Source organism: Falco rusticolus, chromosome 2 (genome assembly GCF_015220075.1).
Source record: "Falco rusticolus isolate bFalRus1 chromosome 2, bFalRus1.pri, whole genome shotgun sequence".
NCBI classification, from domain to species: Eukaryota; Metazoa; Chordata; class Aves; order Falconiformes; family Falconidae; genus Falco; species Falco rusticolus.
In genome coordinates, this window is record NC_051188.1 from 58,747,927 (window position 1) to 58,768,581 (window position 20,655).

General features: G+C 39.2%; 1 protein-coding gene across 1 annotated transcript in view; it reads right to left on the reverse strand.

Annotated features, from left to right (window-relative positions):
- Positions 1 to 20,295, reverse strand: part of FGF14 (fibroblast growth factor 14) — a 140,371-nt gene extending 120,076 nt beyond the window's left edge. Inside the window, exon 1 of the mRNA XM_037378053.1 lies at positions 19,588 to 20,295. Coding sequence (XP_037233950.1) covers positions 19,588 to 19,780 — 193 coding nt within the window. The 5' untranslated portion in view covers positions 19,781 to 20,295. The remainder of the gene's footprint in view (positions 1 to 19,587) is intronic.
- Positions 20,296 to 20,655: the final 360 nt, after the last annotated feature.

Genomic DNA, 20,655 nt, shown 5'->3' on the forward strand with positions numbered 1-20,655 from the left:
TTTGTAGTTTACCAAAATAAAAGAAACCCTAAAATAAAAAGCAAAACCAAATGGAAGCTCTTCCATTCTTCTCTAACAGACCAAAGTGAACAGTGGTGGTTGAAAAGGCATTGGGTCACACCACGAAAACCACAAAATCATCAATAACTCAAGAGTACAAATCCTTCATTTCCTGACAAACTGAATACTTAATTCAGCCAAAGAGTAAATATTTCATTTCAAAGATGAATGCAAGTTTATAATTTAAATATTAAATTGACTGACAACTTGAAATAAACACTTGCTTCAAAACTGGAAAAATAATAGTGGTAAAAATTGTAAAATGCTTATCTGAAAATAAAAGGCTTACTCCAGATTGCTTTCAGGTTTACCCCTTTCCCCTATAATGGCTAAACTAACATGTTTGTGAAGACTGTTTTGTTGCATTGAGTTCTACATTCTAGAATCAACAAGCTTGCAAAGAAAAGTACCTTTAAAAATAGCCCTGTCCTACCAAATATCCCATCTAAAGCACAGGCACACAAATCCTTTCTGACTGAGCTAATAGGATCACTTCTGTGGCTTCTGGTTTCACCTACCAGTGTAGTTCTGATGTATATGTAAGGACCCAAAACCTAAAGACCTTGTCATAGATATATGCTCTATTTGGAAAGAGAGACACTGTGGAAGCAGAGTATTACTACCAGATTCAAATTTTCCCAAGAAAAGAATCTACATCCTTCCCATTGGGAGTGTCATGCACTCAGAGAGGACAAGTGTCCTCTACTGAATCTCCTTGGCTGCCTCCTGAAATTTCCAGGCATCCAGCTCTAATGCAAAGAAAACCAAACTCAGTTTTAATTTCTGCCCAAAACTGCATCACCAGTTGCCTCTGTACTTCCACTTTGCATTTTTTATTTTTAGAACGTGGTTAGTTTTGATTATTTTGAAGTAAATATTTTAAAGGCTATATGGTTATTCATTGAAATTATTATTCAAGTTCAAAGTAAAGACAGGTTTCTCCTATTTTTAACCTATTTCTCTAGGTTTTAAAAAACTGTTCTTGACAAGACTTTGTATATGTCCTGTTGATTACAATATTCTGTAGGCTCTGATGAATATAATGTTATGCCGGAACTCCAGCAGCCTGAAAAAGGTGAGGATGGCACTGTGGCAAAATGCAGAGGTCTCAGTCAGGAGAGGAGTGTGGGTCAGGCTCCACTTTGAAGGGGAACGGGCTGGTCCAGAGCACTGGGACACATTCCCAGAGGAGGATAAGCACTGGCCTCATATTGCAAAGTCACAGCAAAAAGATCCTGCTGCCAGCAGATTTCCAGGCAGAGTCTAAACAGATATCAGCATCACCCTCACTTTACAGACAGCAAAAGAGAAGCACAAAGAGGACAGAAGGTTTGTCCAAAGCAGCAATAAAAATGAGGTTTTCCGCATCCTGGTCCAGGATGTAGATGCCCCTACCAGGCTATACAAAAGGACTTAATATGACTGGAAAAGACACAATTAACAACTGGATAGACAGAAACTGCTCTTTATAAGCATGTCAGAGGCCAATTACTACCCTGAGTTTTACATTAAATTGAGTGTGTTTATTTGTGTAAGATAGTATTAATTCCACTGTTAAGGCAAATGGAAGGATTTTAATAAAGGAATTTAACGTGAGGGAAGTGAAGGCAAGAGGAAAAGGCTTGCCACTGTTAATAAAATAAATAGATGTCAGTGCAAATAGACATCACTTATTAGAAGTCTTCTATTCATGTAGCAGAGTCATGGCTTATAAAGATCTTTCCCCAGTGCTTTAGTATCTAGTGATGAATGCAGCGGGGGCAGGGGGGGTGGGGGTGGGGGAGAATGCGGAGAAACCCTTGTCAACATTTCCAAATAATTCCAAATAAATTTAAAATTAGATTTTGGACAATTCATTCTAACTACTGGATATGTATTGTTCAGAATAAATAATTTCTCAGTGGAATTACCTCCTTTGAAAAATCATCAAGGGTTTTAAAGGCAATGTTTGTACACTGTAAATAGCTCTAAACCGTTTCTTAAATTCCCGAGACATTTAAAGCTGAGTAAACTAGAAATTAGTATGAAGATTACCTTACATAGTGTTGGGCCACCAGCAAAAATCTAAAATGTTGGAAGTTCTCAAGACCTCCCAAAGAACTAAATATTAGTAAATGCTTCATGTTTCTCCCACCAAAATGTCAGTAATCTAGTTATGTTAAAAGAAGATAAATGTTAGCGATGAGAGCTAAAATTAAGATAATCAGAACCAGAAGCAACCTATTTCTAGAGCAGATTCTATGACTGGAGTCATTAAGACTTCTTAGACATACATCGGACGTAGTCCTTCTAGGCTCCCTTTAAAGCTAGTGGAGCCATCTATTTCAGCATGCCATGGATTACACCCTAGAAATAAATATTTTACATTAATGACGTGACAGCCCAAGGATGAACCTATAAGTTGCTCAAGCTTTGGTGTCTACATAGAAAGAATTTGCAATCATCAGGTGAATCTCATCCCAAAAGTCTACACAAACTCCATAGCGACAAATTCATTGGTTGGAAAACACATTTTGTTTTTCCTGGAACTTCAGTGGAATCAAAATATCCCAGAAAAATATTCCAATTCAATGGTAAACAACCACAACAAATAATCAATGCTGTAACAGATGATTGCAATGAAATTTCTCTGAGAAATGTTGTAAATCATCTGAATCCAGTCAGTATCAAACACCTTTGAAACACGATCCTGAAGGCAGAACTTTTTCAAAGCTGTCCTTAACAGAAAATTATTTTCTACTAGGGAGAACAGGAAATTGTGCTTAAGTAACTGTTTCTCTCCAAAGACCCTAAGACGATGACCTTAAAGTCAGAAGTCTAAGGAAACACATGGCAATAGTTAAACCCTCCAGAAAAGACATACCTGAAGGCAAACAGACCCTCTGCGTTTGTGACACTGACCCACAACGTTCCAGAAGAGAAATTGCTTCCCTGTCCTACTTGATTTATGTGGTCCCTTGAAGAAAGAAGTTTATGAGATCCTTCAACAACAAGCAGATTGCATAAAAATCTAGCTCACTATCACATAGTGTACAGGTAACACCAGTGTACAGGTGCCGCAGACATTCGACTAGTCCAACTGATATCCAAAATGAGCACATGGGTGTGGAAAAATGCATAAAGTAAAACTCAAGGGGATGAAGTTTATGCCTTTGTTTAGTAACAAATGCTTCTAAGACACTGAAGTGATCCTTTTTGTTTTGATTATCTGCATAGCAAATATTCAAAAACAGCTGATGAAATCCAGATTCTCCTGTGCTCTGCAGTCATTCTCTTTTCACCTCATCAACCAAGAACGAGCTTCCAGCTCTGCAACTGTCCTACAACTAACTTCACTCCACACCATCAAACACTCTCTAATAATGTCCTGGCATTGGTAACAAACACCAGTCCCCTTTTATCAGACTACAGCAATGTATTTTGAAAAAAGCTTTCCAGCTAGAATTAAACAGAAAATAATGTTCCTGTCATGAAATACTCTTTCAGGATAAAGCCCAGTTCATGGGAAAAAAAAAAAAAAAAAAGAAAAAAAAATTAAGGAAAAACAATACCAGAGTTACTCACACAGGAATAACTAGCAGCAGACTCAAAATGTCCACATGGTAGGAAAGTGCTTGAGCCACAGAGCTGCTTGTTACACCCTGGGGACAGCCTCAAGTCACTTTTCCAACAGAAATTTTAACAAAACTATCCCTTTCTGATGAAATTTTGGCATTTGACCAAACCTGACAGAACAGTAAAACAGTTTCAGGTAAAAGCAAAATATCAGTCCAACAACCTCTACAAGAAGGTCAGAAAAAATGTAGCTCATCATTCTAGGAAGAAGGATTACTGCAGACATCTGACAATTTCACTTGCTCACCATAAAATATTTGGTTAATTCTCTTTTCCTTCCCCTGATGATGACATACAGTCCAAAAGAACTGCTTCACTTTTTTTTTTTTTTTTTTTTTAATAAAGCAATTATAGTTACAAGCATAAAGAACAAAGCAAAATACAACTGAACATAGCACAACAGGTCACTTGAACAAGTCACAAAATAAATTACACAGATGTTCAAAACAATCTTTATTCATCAGCGCAGTTTCACTACTGCTACAACAGCAATAGACCATCTCAAATTTAGTGCACACACATGTGCACCGTTCTACCCTTTCTAGCAGAGGTGAAGCCTACTTACTGCTGTCATTACTCCTTTGTCATTATGTGAAAACAAAGTGGCACAAACCCTTATAAAATTTATGTTCAGTAGAGCTGCTATAAACAAATCCTATATAAATGAAGCTAGCTAATTTATTAAAACATACTCTTAACTCATTTTGCTAAACCATGTACCATACTTATCTCTGCTTCCTTGTAATGACTGGAACTTTCCAACCCACACAGCTCTTGATGTTAAACCTAATATGTTGTTGTGCCTCTGTGTCTGAAGTTTGGCATGTTTGCTTATATTTGATAGTGCAACTCCTCTAAGAATGTAAGCTGGAAGACCAATGCAACATACTGAAATTTGTCTGCATGCCAAACATGACTCATTTTAGTAAGCATCCAGTAAAACCTCCACCAACAGAATGTTTTTAGTTATATTTTAAATCAGTCTGACTCTTTGAGACAAATAATAGCCTGTCTTCTTTTTTTTTAAAGACTCCATTCAAACAAATCCATGGGTATCTTTCTTTATATTAAAAGTGAACATGTACATAACAGCAGATGTATTTTTGATTCAACTTTAACATAACGACAAGTCTTTGTAGAGATAGTTTTATCCTTTTGAAAGACAAAATCATCTGTCTTTAATTGCAGCAGAAAATATTTCTGTTCCTCTTTCAAAACTGTGAGCTAAGTAACCTTGTATCTGCAAGATTACTTGGAAAGACACATTTGTTAGAATGTTTTTTTCTTTAAAAGTTCATTAAATTAGTACTACGGTCATCCTGGCTTCTCAAATAGAAGAATACCCATGTTATAGAAGAATACCCACATATATATTGTTTTTCCCCTTCAAATCCCGTAAGTATAAAGAACATAACCTTCTCTATAAAAACAGGTCTCACTGTCCCTCACTATATCTCACATAGCTTGTGTGGTGCTATCCATCCTCCCTCAGCTTTGTCTCCCTTGCAATATCTGATCTTCATGCACCTACTAAAGACCATCAGGAATGAAATGCAATATTCTTTCATTACCAGTCAGGTGTGTCTGAAAAGAAATCAGGGATGAAAAATGTCTGGAAATGGAAAGAAGTGATGAAAAAATGAAGACAACCCATTCCAGGTGATTAGGGGATTTTAGGCAGTGTCATATATTTTACCTCATCTAAAGATTCCACTAAGCTGCCTTTATATGGCTTAGGCAAACTAAACCAAAATTGACAGCACGGACCACACTGCAATTTTTACCTGTTCATTCCTCACTGGTCCATTTTAGCAGTAGTGTAGAAAAGGGTCAGGCACAGGTATAAAGGACAGGGTCATAAAAGTCCTGAGTGTTAGCAGCTCTGAAGTTTCCATAGTTAAAGCTATACCACTATTAAAACCTAAAATTCTAACCAAGGCCAGAGGGACATCAGAATCATCAATAGTTATTTTGCACAGCACTAAATGCACTTTTTCCCTATCAAAAAGTCTGTTCATATATCTACTAGTGCTAGGGCTACTTCTAATGTGCTGTAACAGCTCTTCTCACAGCCTTCCTTGCTACTTCCAGCGGTGAACTCAGAACCAGAAGCAAGTTCTGCAGCTTCATGTCCTAGAATTAAAGCCTCATTCTTGAAAGATACATGTAACTTCTGTAGATACAGAAATGAGCAAAATGGAATCAAGGTCTTTGATTTTACCAAAACCTGTACAAAAGTTGGTTATAGTCATTAGCAGGTTCCAAACTTGCAATCCCAGAACAAACTGCCTATATTTTATTTTCCCCTTACAATTGAAACCAATTCCAGCTATCTGTCTGTTTTAGGAGCAGAAAGCTGTAAGAAAATTAAACACAGTGAAATACACAGAGGATACCGGAATAGACCCAAAGTTCAGAGCTGTTTGGCTGCATTTCTATATTGTTCATCTTTAAATGTCTCTCCACGCATAGCGAAGCCTGACTTTGCTGCCAGCTCCACTCCACTGACTGAAATCATGTAATTGCTGTCAGGTAGTTGGTTGTCACAAACCAACTGTTATTCCCCTTGGTTGTGTTTTAATACATGAAACTGCAGGATCACGGCAGATAAAAGACATTTGAGAACTAATAAAAGTTAAAGCCTGAATAATTCATGTTACAGTACTTTCTGGATAAGTCTTGTATACCTACCATAGATTTTTAGATGAAACAATATATGTATAGCTCTTTTTTTTTTTTTTTTTTTCTCGGGGGGGGTGGGGGGGTGGGGGTGTCCCCCTCAGGTAATCAGGTGCCTTACTAGTATGGCTATACAGTACTGCCCAGTCAAGATGGGTCTGTCAAAACAGGCTTTGAATGGAAAAGCCGTTCTGACAAAACAGAAAACATAGCATGCTCTGCAATGAAAAAAATCCACAAACCTAAATGTCAGTTTGTTTTCCAAGATGACAGTACAATCATTTTCTGAACAGCTTTGTGTAATAAGTTGTTGATATTACTACTACTCTGATTTCCAGGCTGAAGCTTTTAAGCAGCCAGAGTAATTTCCAATGCACTGCTATGTCCTTCTGTTAGGAGCTGCTTATGAAGAAGACCACAAACCACTTCTGCTCTATTTTTGAGTTTTGTGTGGTCTCCAGGTGTGGGCTTAAGGCAACATGCCTTCCAGTGGTCTAAGCTTTGTCACAGCACAGCCAAAGATAACTATGGCCCTGCCTACATCAGAGAGTCATATCCTTCTCCTCTAGAGTCCACATGCTCATGGAAGCAACATCACAACTGTATATATTTGCCACAACTGTCACATAAATATCCAGCACAACCATAACATCTAATATCACAACTGATCTACATTTATTATGTATCTATACCTGCATCCTGTTGCTAGGATAGTCAAAACAACTTATTCCCTCCCTTCTGCTGTTTTTTCTGATTTAATTTGCAAGCACATAGTTACACAAGCAGCGTGTAAGCCCTATGGCACCTGTTCCCCTGGTCCCACTGGAGCAAGAGGCGAGATCCAATGCTGGTTGATCTAACTGTAATGACTGAGCTACAGCCTCATGGCTAACCTTCTTTCAGTTTCACATTCACAATGCAGAAGGATAGCAGCACATAATCCCTGTGACCCCAAATGGCAGGATTGAGCAGCTAAGTGTTGGGATGGTTGGAAAACAATCCTGTTCCCTTTCAAAAGCATCTATGCTAAAGTTTACAGGCAAAGGTGGTGGCAAAGGGTTTTCAGAGCTATAGAAATCCATATTTCTTCTTCCCTTTTGGGAATGCAAATAGGAAAATTTCTAGCTTGCCCAAAATACAGAGTCTGAATGAATAATTTTCTTTATTGGGGTCGATCTCCTCATCTTCCCCTGAAATAGGTGCTTAGATACCAATAAATAAATAAACTAACAATATTCAGAATGAGCTCATTGATCAAGTGCCTCTCAACTGTTTAAAAAACACTGATCCAGTGCTTCTCTACAAAGACAGAATAAACATAACTAGCCATGACACTCAAAATGCAGAAAGCTCAATTGCATCCAGTATGCAGAAAAACCAAGGTCCAATACATCATGAAAATGTTCTCTCAAAGCTCAACTAGGGATACAAGACAAAATTTATTGGTATTTCAATAGTTGTCCCCAAAAGACACTTTTCTGTTTCCATGGCAGTAAACAGAAGAGTCCAAAACTGTGTAATTGTCATGTTACTTAAAAAACCAAAACCAACCAAAACCTTCACAGGGATAAAAGATAAAAATTCAACCCAATAGCCAAATGGAGGCATTCAGGACTCACTGAGCTGTCAACATATTAAAGCCACTGTGCGAGACATTGCTGATACTATGGCAGAAGTGAAGAAACATTTTTTCACCTCCTACACAGCTATGACATATCCCTAAAAAAGAATTCAGTATGCCACAATCTATTGGACTCAGGACGAGAGTTGCGCCATTAGTCCTCTGGTGTCACATCTGAACTACCCTGGAAAGTAAACAGCATACACCCAAATTGTTCCTATGTAATAGCAAACATCTATCTGGAAATCAATTGGAACTAACTCCATGACACATACAAACTATTACACAATCAAAACCTAACTGCATCTCATATAAAACAGAGCAAATAATAAAAATAAATAGCAAATAGTGAAAGAATGTTTCTATGTCAGGTCTTGTCTGTAGTAGTCTGTGTCATCCTTGATACAATTAACAGCAACAAAAATGCATAAAAAGAAGCAAAACCTTTTTGCTGCTTCAGGCTTCAAATGTGGCTGGTTTCCCTACTGTAATTATGAACTGGAGTTAATCCGACTATATAAGTAAGAATCATAAATTCAAAGATACTGCTCCAAACAACCCCAATTATGTCCTAGATGGATATTAATATCAGGATAGAAATAATTAAAAATTTAAAAATCACATTGTCTTTACAAATCCATTTAATCTAGAAGTACTTACATCTTTAGGCAGGTTGCTCAGGTGCATTCAACTTATCCTTTCTACACCTTAACATGACTGAATTTTGTTAAAGTTTAGCCAAAATTTGTAGTGAGTGCTTTTGAAATAATAGCATCAGCAATTTACCAGCAATGCATTCCCCACTTAACTACTTATACCTCACCCTTACACTACTTATACCTACCCATTTGTTTGCAAAGAGTAGAAAACAGGCTTATCTTCCTTACATCCCTCCCTATATTCAAAATAAATGCGAACTGTGAAAACCAAAATACCAATACTGTGTGAAGTTGGTAACAAGCTGACAAAATTACGGTTAAGAACCTCTAAGCATAAACATTTTTTAAGACAAGATTCACTATGTTCCTCATACTTGTGCCACTCAGGCTGCTCAAACCATGTTTTTTTAGCTGCTATTATTGGAGCTCTGCAAGTAGAGAGTTTCAGCAAGTCAGATCCTGAATTTTTGACTGTTTATCACTGACAAACTTTGAATAAGACCTGCCCACTGCCATCCAACGACCTAGAAAGCTACCCCAGTAACTCAACAGAAATGTTTGCTTATGCCAGTAGTTCATTTCAACCATTATGTTTGCAACGTAAACCCCTGGTAAACAGGGTGATAACTGGTTGATTGATTTGTACCGTTAAGTGACCTTGTGATGGCTATTGGCTTGGTCCTGCTACTTTGTTACTGCAACAACGAGATACAGATGACTATTCATACCTTGGTTTAACTACAATCAGATCATTCAGGGTTAACCTACACTGATTTTAGATCCTTTTAACCGCATAGGAAACCTGATGAGTCTTTGTTTCTCTGTTGTTAACTGCGACATGCTTTTGAGACAAAAATGTCTGAGAGTCCTGATATACCTCTCTGTAAGTCCCAAACTAGAGTATGGCTAATGGGAATGGCTTAGTTTTTCTTTCTTTCTGTGCTTTGGAGTCAATCATCTTATCTCTACAGATATCCACTGTTTCCAAAGAAAGGTAACTGCTTACTAGTAACATTCAGGGTTTTCTAAATGCTGTAATTTATATATTCTGAGCCATCCACTCATTTTGATTTATTTACATGCATAACTTTTTTCCTCATTTAACATAGAGCTTACAACAGCATACTTTTTATACAGAGCATTACATATAATTTTTACAGATTTCCAGAATCATGTGCATTACATCAAAAGATCTGTTTTTAGGGTTGTAACATCACAACCTTGCAGTTGTTTAGCATATATAAGCTACTTAGACACAGAATTTCATGAATAAATTTACATCTACAAAAGAGCTAAATGCTAAATTTCTTAGTTGTACACAAATTGCAAATTTGGGGATATCTGACCTTTAAAGCTGTAATTCAATAAGGTTTATCTCTTTTTTTTTTCCTTCAATATTGCCACAAAAATCATTACTGAGGCTCTGTGGAAACAGGTCTCTGTCTTGCTTTAGCAGAAGTCTGTGGACACAAGAACTAGAATGACAGTTATTTCCACTTTGTCAGAAAACTAAAATATAACTGGAAGCAATAATGGAGTGGGATTTACTAACCTAATGCCTAGAAGTGTTCAGCCATAAAGTAATCTCTGCACAAAACCACCTTCAGAGAAGAAAAAAAAAAAAAAAAAAAGCTTCTCAGAATCCAGACTGTTATTTTAAGCCAAAACTATGCTGGAAAGGAAGTTAACACTACAGTCTTCATTTTTTAATGTTTATAAAAATGGTATAAATAATCTCTGCACCAGACTCTGGAGTCTTTAATAAACACAAAAATTATTATCCAAATAAAGCTATTCAGATGAAAAAGTAACTTGCTTGGTAGTGAGAGCTGATCATTATGAATGTATGTTGTTCACTATTAATAATTTTCTAGGGATTTTCTTAGGAGAAATATATATTTTTTCAAATCCTTAAAACATACATAAGCTAAGTTCAATACTATTTGCTAGAAACAGCAAAGATTTGCATTTCTTCAGACTACCTGCATCTGCAGAGATCAATCTCTCTCAACTTTTCAACCCCAGGAACAGTTTCCTATTAAAAAAAAATTCTGTAGTATTCTGTATTATTTTATAATTAGTCCTACCTCTTGGCACAGTCATGGTCCAAGATAATTCATAAGATAATGAAAAGGAACTAATAGCAGGAAGAATCCATTATTAATTTTGTCTGTCCCTACATAAGAAGAAGGGTAGACAACCACACTTAAGTCTTCCACCTGAAATCATAGCTCTACTTGCTTGAAGGCAAGCATGGGTGATCTTCAGGACTGATGCCATAATTATACCTCCAGCTACAAGCCTGGACAGAGCTCTGACAAGACAAGACTTGCAGGGGACACAAGGGGAGACTTGCTAAAATCCAAAAGGCTGTAAAAAAGCCCTTCCTGCAATGCCAGTTTCTACATCATAGAAATTCCATAGTTGATGGAATCTTATTTTTGTTGGATTAAATAACAGTTTAAAATGCTCTTGGGAATAAAATACTACACATTTCATGTGTATTTGTTCAGATTACAAAGAAGGAACAGTTCCGATTACACAGCAAGAAAAGTGAAAGAAATTAGAGCAGTGAAGTTTAAGAGTTCATTTATTTCATAGTCACTGGTATACAGATTCTAGTGGCAAATTTTTCAACTCATCAGAATTTCATTTTAAGAGATACAAACCACTAATTAAGGTAGAGTAATTCAAGTCTCAGTTATACATAAACTACGTAGATGAAAATGAAAGGAGCATCTGTTTAAGATGGGATATTCACAATGCATAAAGTAGTAAGTTTGTGAACAACTGAACACTCAGTAAATGTTGCAAGATTTTGGAACAGTTATGAACTATAATCTATGAACTAAAAAGTTTAGGTTACAAGGAAGAATGATTGGAGAAAAACCTTACTTCACCACATTTATGAAGATACCAATTTGTCATAAGCTGCTCTTAAAAAAAAAGAAAAAGTGATCATGGATTAAACCAATAAATAAATAAAAACATATTTATTTTATTTATGCTCTAGCAAATAGACTGTTCTTTATGAATTGCCAATAAACGTCATGTGCTTTGTTCTAATCACAAAAATTAAGTCTGCTTTTATACGAAAAACACTGATTTGGAAAGAAATGTAAGTATCATACTGCAATAGACTTCTTGTTGGTTAAGTATTCACTGTTTCATTACAGAATATACGTTTTAAAGAAGAGCACCAATATAATCTAGGCATTAGAGATATGTAATATTTTCATATAAGTAGGTGTATATAAACCATAAATGTTCACAGAATTCTGAAGTAAATAGTTGTCTTTCAAATAATTCTTTCACATTACAGAAAAGACAATAGAAGCATAGTAATTTTAGTAAAAAAACTCTATTGCTCTAGCTTTATATGGTAAGTAAGGAAGTGAATCTCTCTATAACACTCAGGAGTGCAAATTCTCAGCAAAACCAAATTAGAAATATATATAATGTATTACTGCATTAATGGAGACCCCGAGACCAGCTCCCACCTCCAGGCTCATAGTTCCACAAGTATCTCCACTGCAAAGAAATATGCTGACCTTTCCTTAAGCCTGACATATCTGTTGTTTGCTGAGTGACTTCGGAATTCAGTAACAAAAATGCCTTGAGGCTTGAAAAGTCGCTTTTCATTAGGACATGAAATTCCACTCAGGTTTACCTGTACAATGAACCATTAAAAACTGGAGACTAATTTAAAAAAAATCATTACTTCCTTTCTCTCATTTGCATTTAAAAAAAAACAAAAAACAAACACAAACACTAGAAATGGTCTAGCAACCAAAACTACATGCTTTCTGGAGCCAGGCTTCACAGTACCAGAGCTGGAGCAGCAGCTGCTACACTTAGTGTATTGGATACATCTTGGAGTTTGCAAAATAAAGCAGAAATAGCACGCTTTGCAATAGAAATTATAGTTAATTAAGAAGAACTTTTATTTTTACTTTCCTTTTTTAATAACTTCTACAGAGAGAAAAAGACTGCGTGCTTATGTTCCATAATACTGAATTATTCTTACATTAAATAAAATGTTTGATTTGTTTTAAACAAATTCTGTGTTCTGTCATTTATTTATGGTCATTACTGCCAATTAGAAGTCCAATTTTGATTCAATTTACAGCAGTTTCATAGCACAGTAGCTCAGATGCCAAAAGTTCAATACCTCTTTACCTGGGCAAGGGATTAGACTCAAGACCACAGATTTAATTAAATTGTTTAGTTACATCCTAGAGATTATACTTTATATCCCAGAGAAAGGATGTACTGCACATTCCTATTTCAGTCAACTTTCTCTAGTTTCATTTATGAAAATCTATTTTTCATATAATATGAACAACCAATATCATGTTTATTAGGTTGTACTCACGATTTTATGAAATGACAACCAAAACAACCTGGGATCCTGAAAACCTCAAGGGAACAAGTTTCTCTCTTTTTTTTTTTTTTTTTTTTCCCAACATAGTCCATCTATTTAAATTTCATATGAAACTTTTACTGTTTACTTCTTTCAGTCTTACATTAACTTTCCTTTGAAACGGCAAAATTCTCCATCTTCTTTAGTTATAGATTATTTATAGAAATGTAAATTTAAGTAATGTCATCTATTTCAGGATATGCTGAAAGCATCTATCGTTTGTAACATACAGTCAGAATAGGAGAGTCCTGGACTTGACTCCTGCCTGTCTCTAACTTGATCCAATTATGTATTCCTAAATCCTGGCACCAAAAGCAGCTAGTTTCTTTCTTGGCACCAGGAAAGGGTATGTTCCCTCATTTTCAGTCCCATTGGATAATGTATTGGAAGATCCAAACTTGATATAATCGAGTTATCTCATTTATATAATTGAAATGATAAACTAAACCCCTAATGTACAGAAATGTTATGGTCTACGATGCAATGAAAGCAGGTTGCTGATTTTATGTCACAATAAAGAAATTCAGAGCTTTACTGATTTTCTCATCCCTTTCTACCATGGAATGTAGTATCATATATTCTTTCTATTTTCACACCACTCAGTGTATGGCTGAGCATAAGATCTGAATTAGCACTAACAGCTCCTGAGAACAAAAATGTACCAGTTTCAAAGGGTTTCAGAAAAAGCTGATGGTGCAGTAAGACTACATGCCATTGGGGTGTATCTTCCCATCTGTCACTAACTCTAATGCTTGCCCCAGATAGAAAGGAGCTTACATACGACCAAGCAAGATAGGCCTCTATTTACTCATTGCGAAAAATGGGTATCCACAGTTGTGTATCTTCAACTTTCTAAATTATGCTTAGAGTCTAAATCAAAAGACTTTAACCACAAAGTTTTCTGTAATAAACTTCCGGAGTGTTAGCTCTGTATTAAAATTAATTACTGCTGTTTATAAGCTGCTGACTTGAAAGTTCATTATTCAAAATGAGTTTTAAGCACTCAGTTTAGTTTAATTCAAATTAACAGACTGAAATACCCTCAGAAAATGACATCTACTAATAGATTATATATCGTTAAAAGACAGAATCCTGTCTTTAAATACAGTATAGAAACCTGACCTTGCCAAGAACTTTTCTATCACTATGTCACCATGAATCAGAAACCACATATATGGTAATCTCCCTTTATATTTCTATTAACCAGATAATGTAGTTCTACAATACGTTTAATAGATACAATAACTGATATACCTTACAAAAAAAGTTCACTATATGTGGATGGAAGCTGCCTGAATTTTGAAGATCCAGCAAGATCACTCAAGACTGAAGAGTTCATTTGCTAACAAAGAGTTAAATTGCCAGTTACCAAGTGAAGGCAGTGAAAAGCAATGTTTGTATATAGGAAAAGTAAAATCTTGGTTCCTCCGATTTCACATATCCTCCAGATATGCAAACTTCCTGAGGTAAATAAATGAAAACCAATGCTTATCAGGAAGAAAGAATTGCCCCCCAAAATCCAAACACAATACTTTATAGACAAAAGAAGCAAGGAACTCAAGCCAAAACAGCTTTGAAACCTTTAAGAAACGTCAAAGAAATCTTAACTTGCAACTAGTACCACACTTAGAGTATTTATAAAACACTTTCTGCTTTCTGAACTTATCTGATATCTACTTTTAGCACATTTTAAGATATACAATGGGTGTAGTTAAGTTTTTCTACTTGTTTAGCATTAAACAGGAGATATTCTGAAATAACAGATACAGCCCTACATGTATGTTAAATGCCCAGTATTCTAGATATTTCTAAAAATCAATAGTTGCTAAAATTATGTTACCATTTTAAAGTTATTTTTCCCCATTTCCTCTCAAAAACATCCCATTCATCAATTTTAGAGCCACCAAGACCAATTCAGAATAGAGAATTACATTCCAGACATTACTACTTTTTTTTTAAAGCTTCCCTTAGCAAGCACAGGGTATATGTGAAATACTGAACACACAGGAAAGAAAACTTGACCCTGAGTTTAGCAAACCACGTGTTCCAAAATAAATTTAAAATAAGTTTAGAATATTTTACATGAGATACAGCATATTTACACATTTTCAGTGTGTGATGATCACGCAGTCCTTTGAACAGATTAGCAGCAATGAAGGAAAAATTTTGAAATATTAAAAATTTCTTATATATCCTGTTAAGCCTGGGTTTGTAGTTCCAAAAGGGTTGTGGATTAGTCAATTTCATTTGAAGAAAAGTAGTGAAGAATAAGTAACATCAGTTCAGCAACCAGAAAACTAGATGGTCTTGCACCTAGATGCTCTCGTCTTTAGTGAACTGCCAAGGAGAATTAATTCTGAGGTCAGTCACATAGGAAAGTGCAGCTACAGGTTTTGGTCTGCTGCAACTTGGAGCAAGTCAGATCAATGGATGCTGGAACTAACTGACAGGGATTCAACGCACTTTCTTAAGCTTTAGGAAATGAGGCACATACACCCATGTGCACCATTCAGTTCCACTTACACTGTTCCACAAGTAGGAGAACTAAAAACTACTTATGGCACTACGTATACGGGGAATTACCTTACATCTGAGATTATGGGCCACTCCCACATTGGCTGCAAAACATTAGCTAATATACTAAGGAATTTTCAAAAAATGCTTTCTTTGGAGAATTAAATTACCTTTGTAGAGGCAATAAAATCTAATCAGTGCATCTTCTGAACATGTTCCCTAGGTCTCTTTTTCTCATAAATACTAATGAGCAAAATCAGAGTCCAAGTCATTCCAAAATCCATACACTCTCTCGATAAATTTAGAAGTCTTAATGTGGTATTACCACACAGAAACAGTAAACATCACACTTGGTTTTTAATACATTAAAATGTTGAGTATTTTCCAGTAGAATACTCTCAAGGGACCTAATTAACCAAACAATGATTCTTCAGATTAGCAAAGAAGCTAGATATCTAGATGAAAATACAGGCTGAGAAGTTTGAATTTGCGCTAGTGACAAGCATACTTTTGTAATCTCTGCACACTGTAGTTGCATTAGGTGAAGTACTGACATTTATTTTCTTTTTTTATTGAGTAGCCCCAGGATGTGTAAGGTTATCTCACATGAAGACTCAAAATCTTGTCTGTCAGTTCTCCCATTTGTGATTATATTAATGTAAATTAAACCATTATGACTGAACAACCTCTAATCCAGGAGAGGATGATTCATAATTGATTGATGTCTGGCATCAGTGTCAGGCAAGATCTTGGCTTCATGGCTATCTGGAAATTAATGACAGTGATTTCTTCATCAGATGGCAGGTAGAATTAAATAAAGATGAAATAAATTTGAAATATAATACTAAACAATATGAATCAAAGATGTCCAGTAAATGAAACTGGTTTCATCGACTCAATAGATTATCACACAGGTCTCCCACAGAAATCACATTGCCAGTTTAATTCATTAATCAAAGTTTTAGAAAAGCTGTTTACCATTGCATCTATCTTTAGAGCCAGCATATAAGCAAATGCAAATGTTACCCTTTACCCTGAGTGAGCTCCTGGTTGTATCTTTAATGCTACCCTTCCCAAATGTTAGTGTTCCAATACACACTTCTGTTGATATTTTAGTATGCCCCTAAAGGAAAGACCATGAAAATTAGCCACAATGGCAGAAAAAAATCTATATTCAGTTGGGGACACCTAAGATTTTAGTATGTTGTGTATTCATAGTAACTTCCAATTGTTCACAAATGAATCCCACTGAACAAGAACAGTACTAACAGGTATTTTTTCTGAAGACTTTAAAAATAAAGACTATTTTCAAAAGTTGGCTAATATGTTGGTAAGTGTGCACACATTGTGCATTTCTATTTATCTAATTTACATACACATGTACATACAAGAGTAAATGTATATTTTTGATTTAAAAAGCAGCAACACTAGCTTTTGCTGCTTGACTGTTTTAGAGATGGGAAGACATTTATTTTTCATATGTAAGTACATAGGAAAATATTTTTTTATTCCATGAGAAATACAGTCTAACTTTTACTGCTTTACCTAACAAATACTTACGTACACTTCTACTCTTCCATTTAATTGTATGAGAATGCTACGGACAGTCTGTCGTACCTTGATTAGCTTATTTTTCATAATGCTCTTGTGACACTCTGCATGTCATTTACACAAGGTATATTTGTCAAAATCCCGTAGCACCTTTGTGACAACAGATGTCTTGAAATACATCCTATTTTCTTTGGCAAAGACTTACTTTAATGGGCTTGACAGTGTGATTTCAGTGAAGTATTCAGTGGTCATTTAACTTAGTTTAGGAAAACTAAAAAGAGACTCATAAATGTTCACTTTGTAACTCATATAAGGTACTTTTAAAGCATTCAGCCTTATAAAATGTGTTGTTTTCCCAAATAATTATTCATTCTAAATTATTCTGCATAAGTTGTTGAAATAATGGCTTCTGTTTGATTGTTTCTTCATTTTCCCTCCTAAATAGCATGCAACTTTGAATCCACAGGTACTCCATGTATCGCTTCACGCATCATGAACATATACAGTAAAAGGAACGGTAGCATTTTCAGCAGGAATTCTTACAGATGCACTGTAATTCTGAGACTTTTAACATAAATCAATGGATAAATATCACCATGTCTCCATGTGAGGAATTCTTAGAGAAAATAAACTCAGGGATCTGATGCTGCAGACTTTATAGCGAATACCACTTGTTCTGATTATTCTTAGTGAAATCTTTTGTACCAGTGTTATGGGTTAACAGCTGAGTTACATTCTAATCCAGTTCTCTTATTCAAGAATGTCACAAAGTGCCTTATGAAAAATGAATGAATGAAAAAGGATGAGCTGACATATCTTTTAAGACCCTTCCTACCTAAGAAAATATTTGCCATCTCCGTGCTGTGAGACAGTCATCTCCTCAAACTGTAATATAACCAAATACAGAGTTTTCTCGCAAATAAGACTGCACAGGTGATTGGGAACAATTGCTCAGTTAGCAAATCCCTCTAAACTTGTTCTCATGAACAAGTATCACACATATAAATCCACCATCACAAACCAAGTCCTCTAGTCTTCTTTCTAAGCACACATGCAGGCTGCCTAAAAATAAGCCACCCCAGATTTTGCCACTGACGTGTTCTCACTGATCTTCTCTATATCACTGTACTACCTAAAAATGGCAAGATTTAGCTTGCAATAGGAGTTACAAGAAATAATACTTGCAGTAATAAAGACGTGTAAAAATGAAATTGCATGGATTTTGTCAGTTTATGCTATTTCAAGTATGAAGCACAGGAAAAAATGCTGAAAGGATCAATCAGGACAGATCCCCGATTACGCTTCTTAAAATTATCTTCCAACCCAACCTAAAGAGGAGCTATAGTATCCATACCAAACTACAACACATGGTGGCATTCTCTAATGTAACAGAGGGTGGTCTGTACCTTACCATTGACTGGTAGGTATTGGCCACGTTTCAAGTGATAGTTAACATTTCCACTCCTCATGACACAATACTTTTGCTCTAAAGCGACCTGTTTCTGAGGGCAACTACAAAACAAGTCATGACCATTTCGGAACGCTGTTGAGTATTGAGTTGAATCCCACAAAATAAATTAAAAAAAAAAAAAAAAAAAGAAGTCATTGCGATAGCATTTAACTCCTTTTATTTCTAGGGTTCCGATACAAAGTCCTGGATAAAATGCAGTCATCATGGTACCAGTTTTAGTCGTCTCGGTTGACTGGCGGCCATCAACGCCAAAGAAGAGCTGCCTGCAAAACTTGTTCGTCTGTATGATGAGGCCGTGACCCGAGGCTGTCAGCGGGCTGGCAGACCCGCACCCGGGACCCCGCAGGGGTGCGGAGCAGCTCTCCCACGGCTGCCGGCCACCCTGCGCCTCCCACTTCGGCCACCGGGAATTGCCCGGGCAGCGGGGAGCGGGACCCCTGCGCTACGGCCCGGCTGCGCCTGCCGAAGCCAAGCGGGCAGCTCTAGGAAGGGAGCGGCGAGCGACGCTTCCCCGACCCCGGACACTTTAAATAGCTTTCCGCGCTGTGTGCTCCTTGTCCTTTAAGGGAAAACACGGGCGAGCCGGGGACGGGCGGGACGGCAGGCAGGGCTCCCGCCACGCCGGCTGCCTCCCCCGCGGGGCTTCCCGCCCCGGCGCCCACCTGCCCCCATCAGCACCTCAGCTCCGCGGCGGCCTGGCCCCGCCGGCCTCGGCGCACCGGGCGGAGCGGGCGGCACCGGCGCGGGCAGCCGGGCGGCAAGGCGGGCCCTCAAGGTCCCGACCCGGGGGTGCGGGGGTCCGCGGCGCCCCTCAGCTCCCAGAACCGCCGCCCGCTGACGGGGAGCCGGGAGCCGCCCGCTGACAGGAGCGGGGGCGGCAGTTGGCGCCGGCTGCCGCGGCGGCGCCCGGCCCGGGAAGTTTCTCGCCACAGGTTGCCCCCTCCCGCCCGCCCCCCCGGGAGCCCCCCGGGCGGGCCCGGCCACAGGGACGCACCTTGGCGCCGCAACCGCCGCTTCTTGAGCCCGAAGATGCGGACCTTGGAGAAAATGTCCACCAGGTTGCCGTTGCAGAGCCCGCGGTTCTTGCTGGGGCTGTTCCGCCTCCTGCTGGCCGAGGGCCGGTCCCAGTGCTGCTCTCTCGCCTGCCGCTTCTGGCGGATTAAACCGCTGGCGATGGCCGCTGCCATGGCTGCTCGCCGGGTCGCCCACGCCGGCCGGCGCCGCGACGGGCAGGGGGGCGGGCGGCGGCGGGGCGCTCAGCCCCGGCGGGGACCCATCCCCGGGAGCGCGGGCGAGCGGGAGCCTCCTCCGGCCCGGGGCGCGGCTGCAGCGGGGCACCCCCGCCCCGTGGCCCGCGGGAGCTGCCGCCGCCGCCGCGGGTCACCGCATGGGTGCCTCGCCGCCCCTCCCGGCCTGCCCCCGGCGCAGGGGCACCTGCTCGGGCGGAGGGTGTTTGCGGGCGGCCCGGCGGCGCGGAGCCAGCGGGACTCGGGGCAGAGCCGCGCCCGGTGGGGTCGGGTCGGGTCGGGTCCGGCCGGCAGCGTCGCCTCCCGGCGCTGCCCCTCAGCCCCGCGCCGCCACCGCCCGCTCGCCCGCCGCTGCCATCGCCGCGGCCGGGGCGGCTACCGCCGCCTCTTCCAGGCTCCTGCCCGGTGATTGCCAAGTGCTTCAGAAATCAGCATCTGGAGAGAGCAATCTTCTTCTCGGGGGAGAGCTGTAATCACGGCTCTTCAGTCCCACCCCGCTCCAGCCTCCCCTACACACGCACGCACACACACGCACACGCACACACAGGCACGCACCGCTGGAGCTTTTTTTCCTCCCCAAGGCGAGGGGCGGCGAGGGGGCAGGGGGTGGAGGAGGGATGGGGAAAGGCAGGGGAATAAAGCAAAGGGGGCGAGGGGCGGGAGGGAAGCGGTGTTGCTGATGCCGTTTTCGGGTGGGAACCAGCGGGTTCCCGGCGCACCCGCCGCCAGCTGCCTTCGTCTCCCCTGAGCTTTCTGGCTGGCTGGATGCGGAGCGCCCCCCCCCCCCCCCCCCTTCGGGAAGCGGGGCGCTGGGC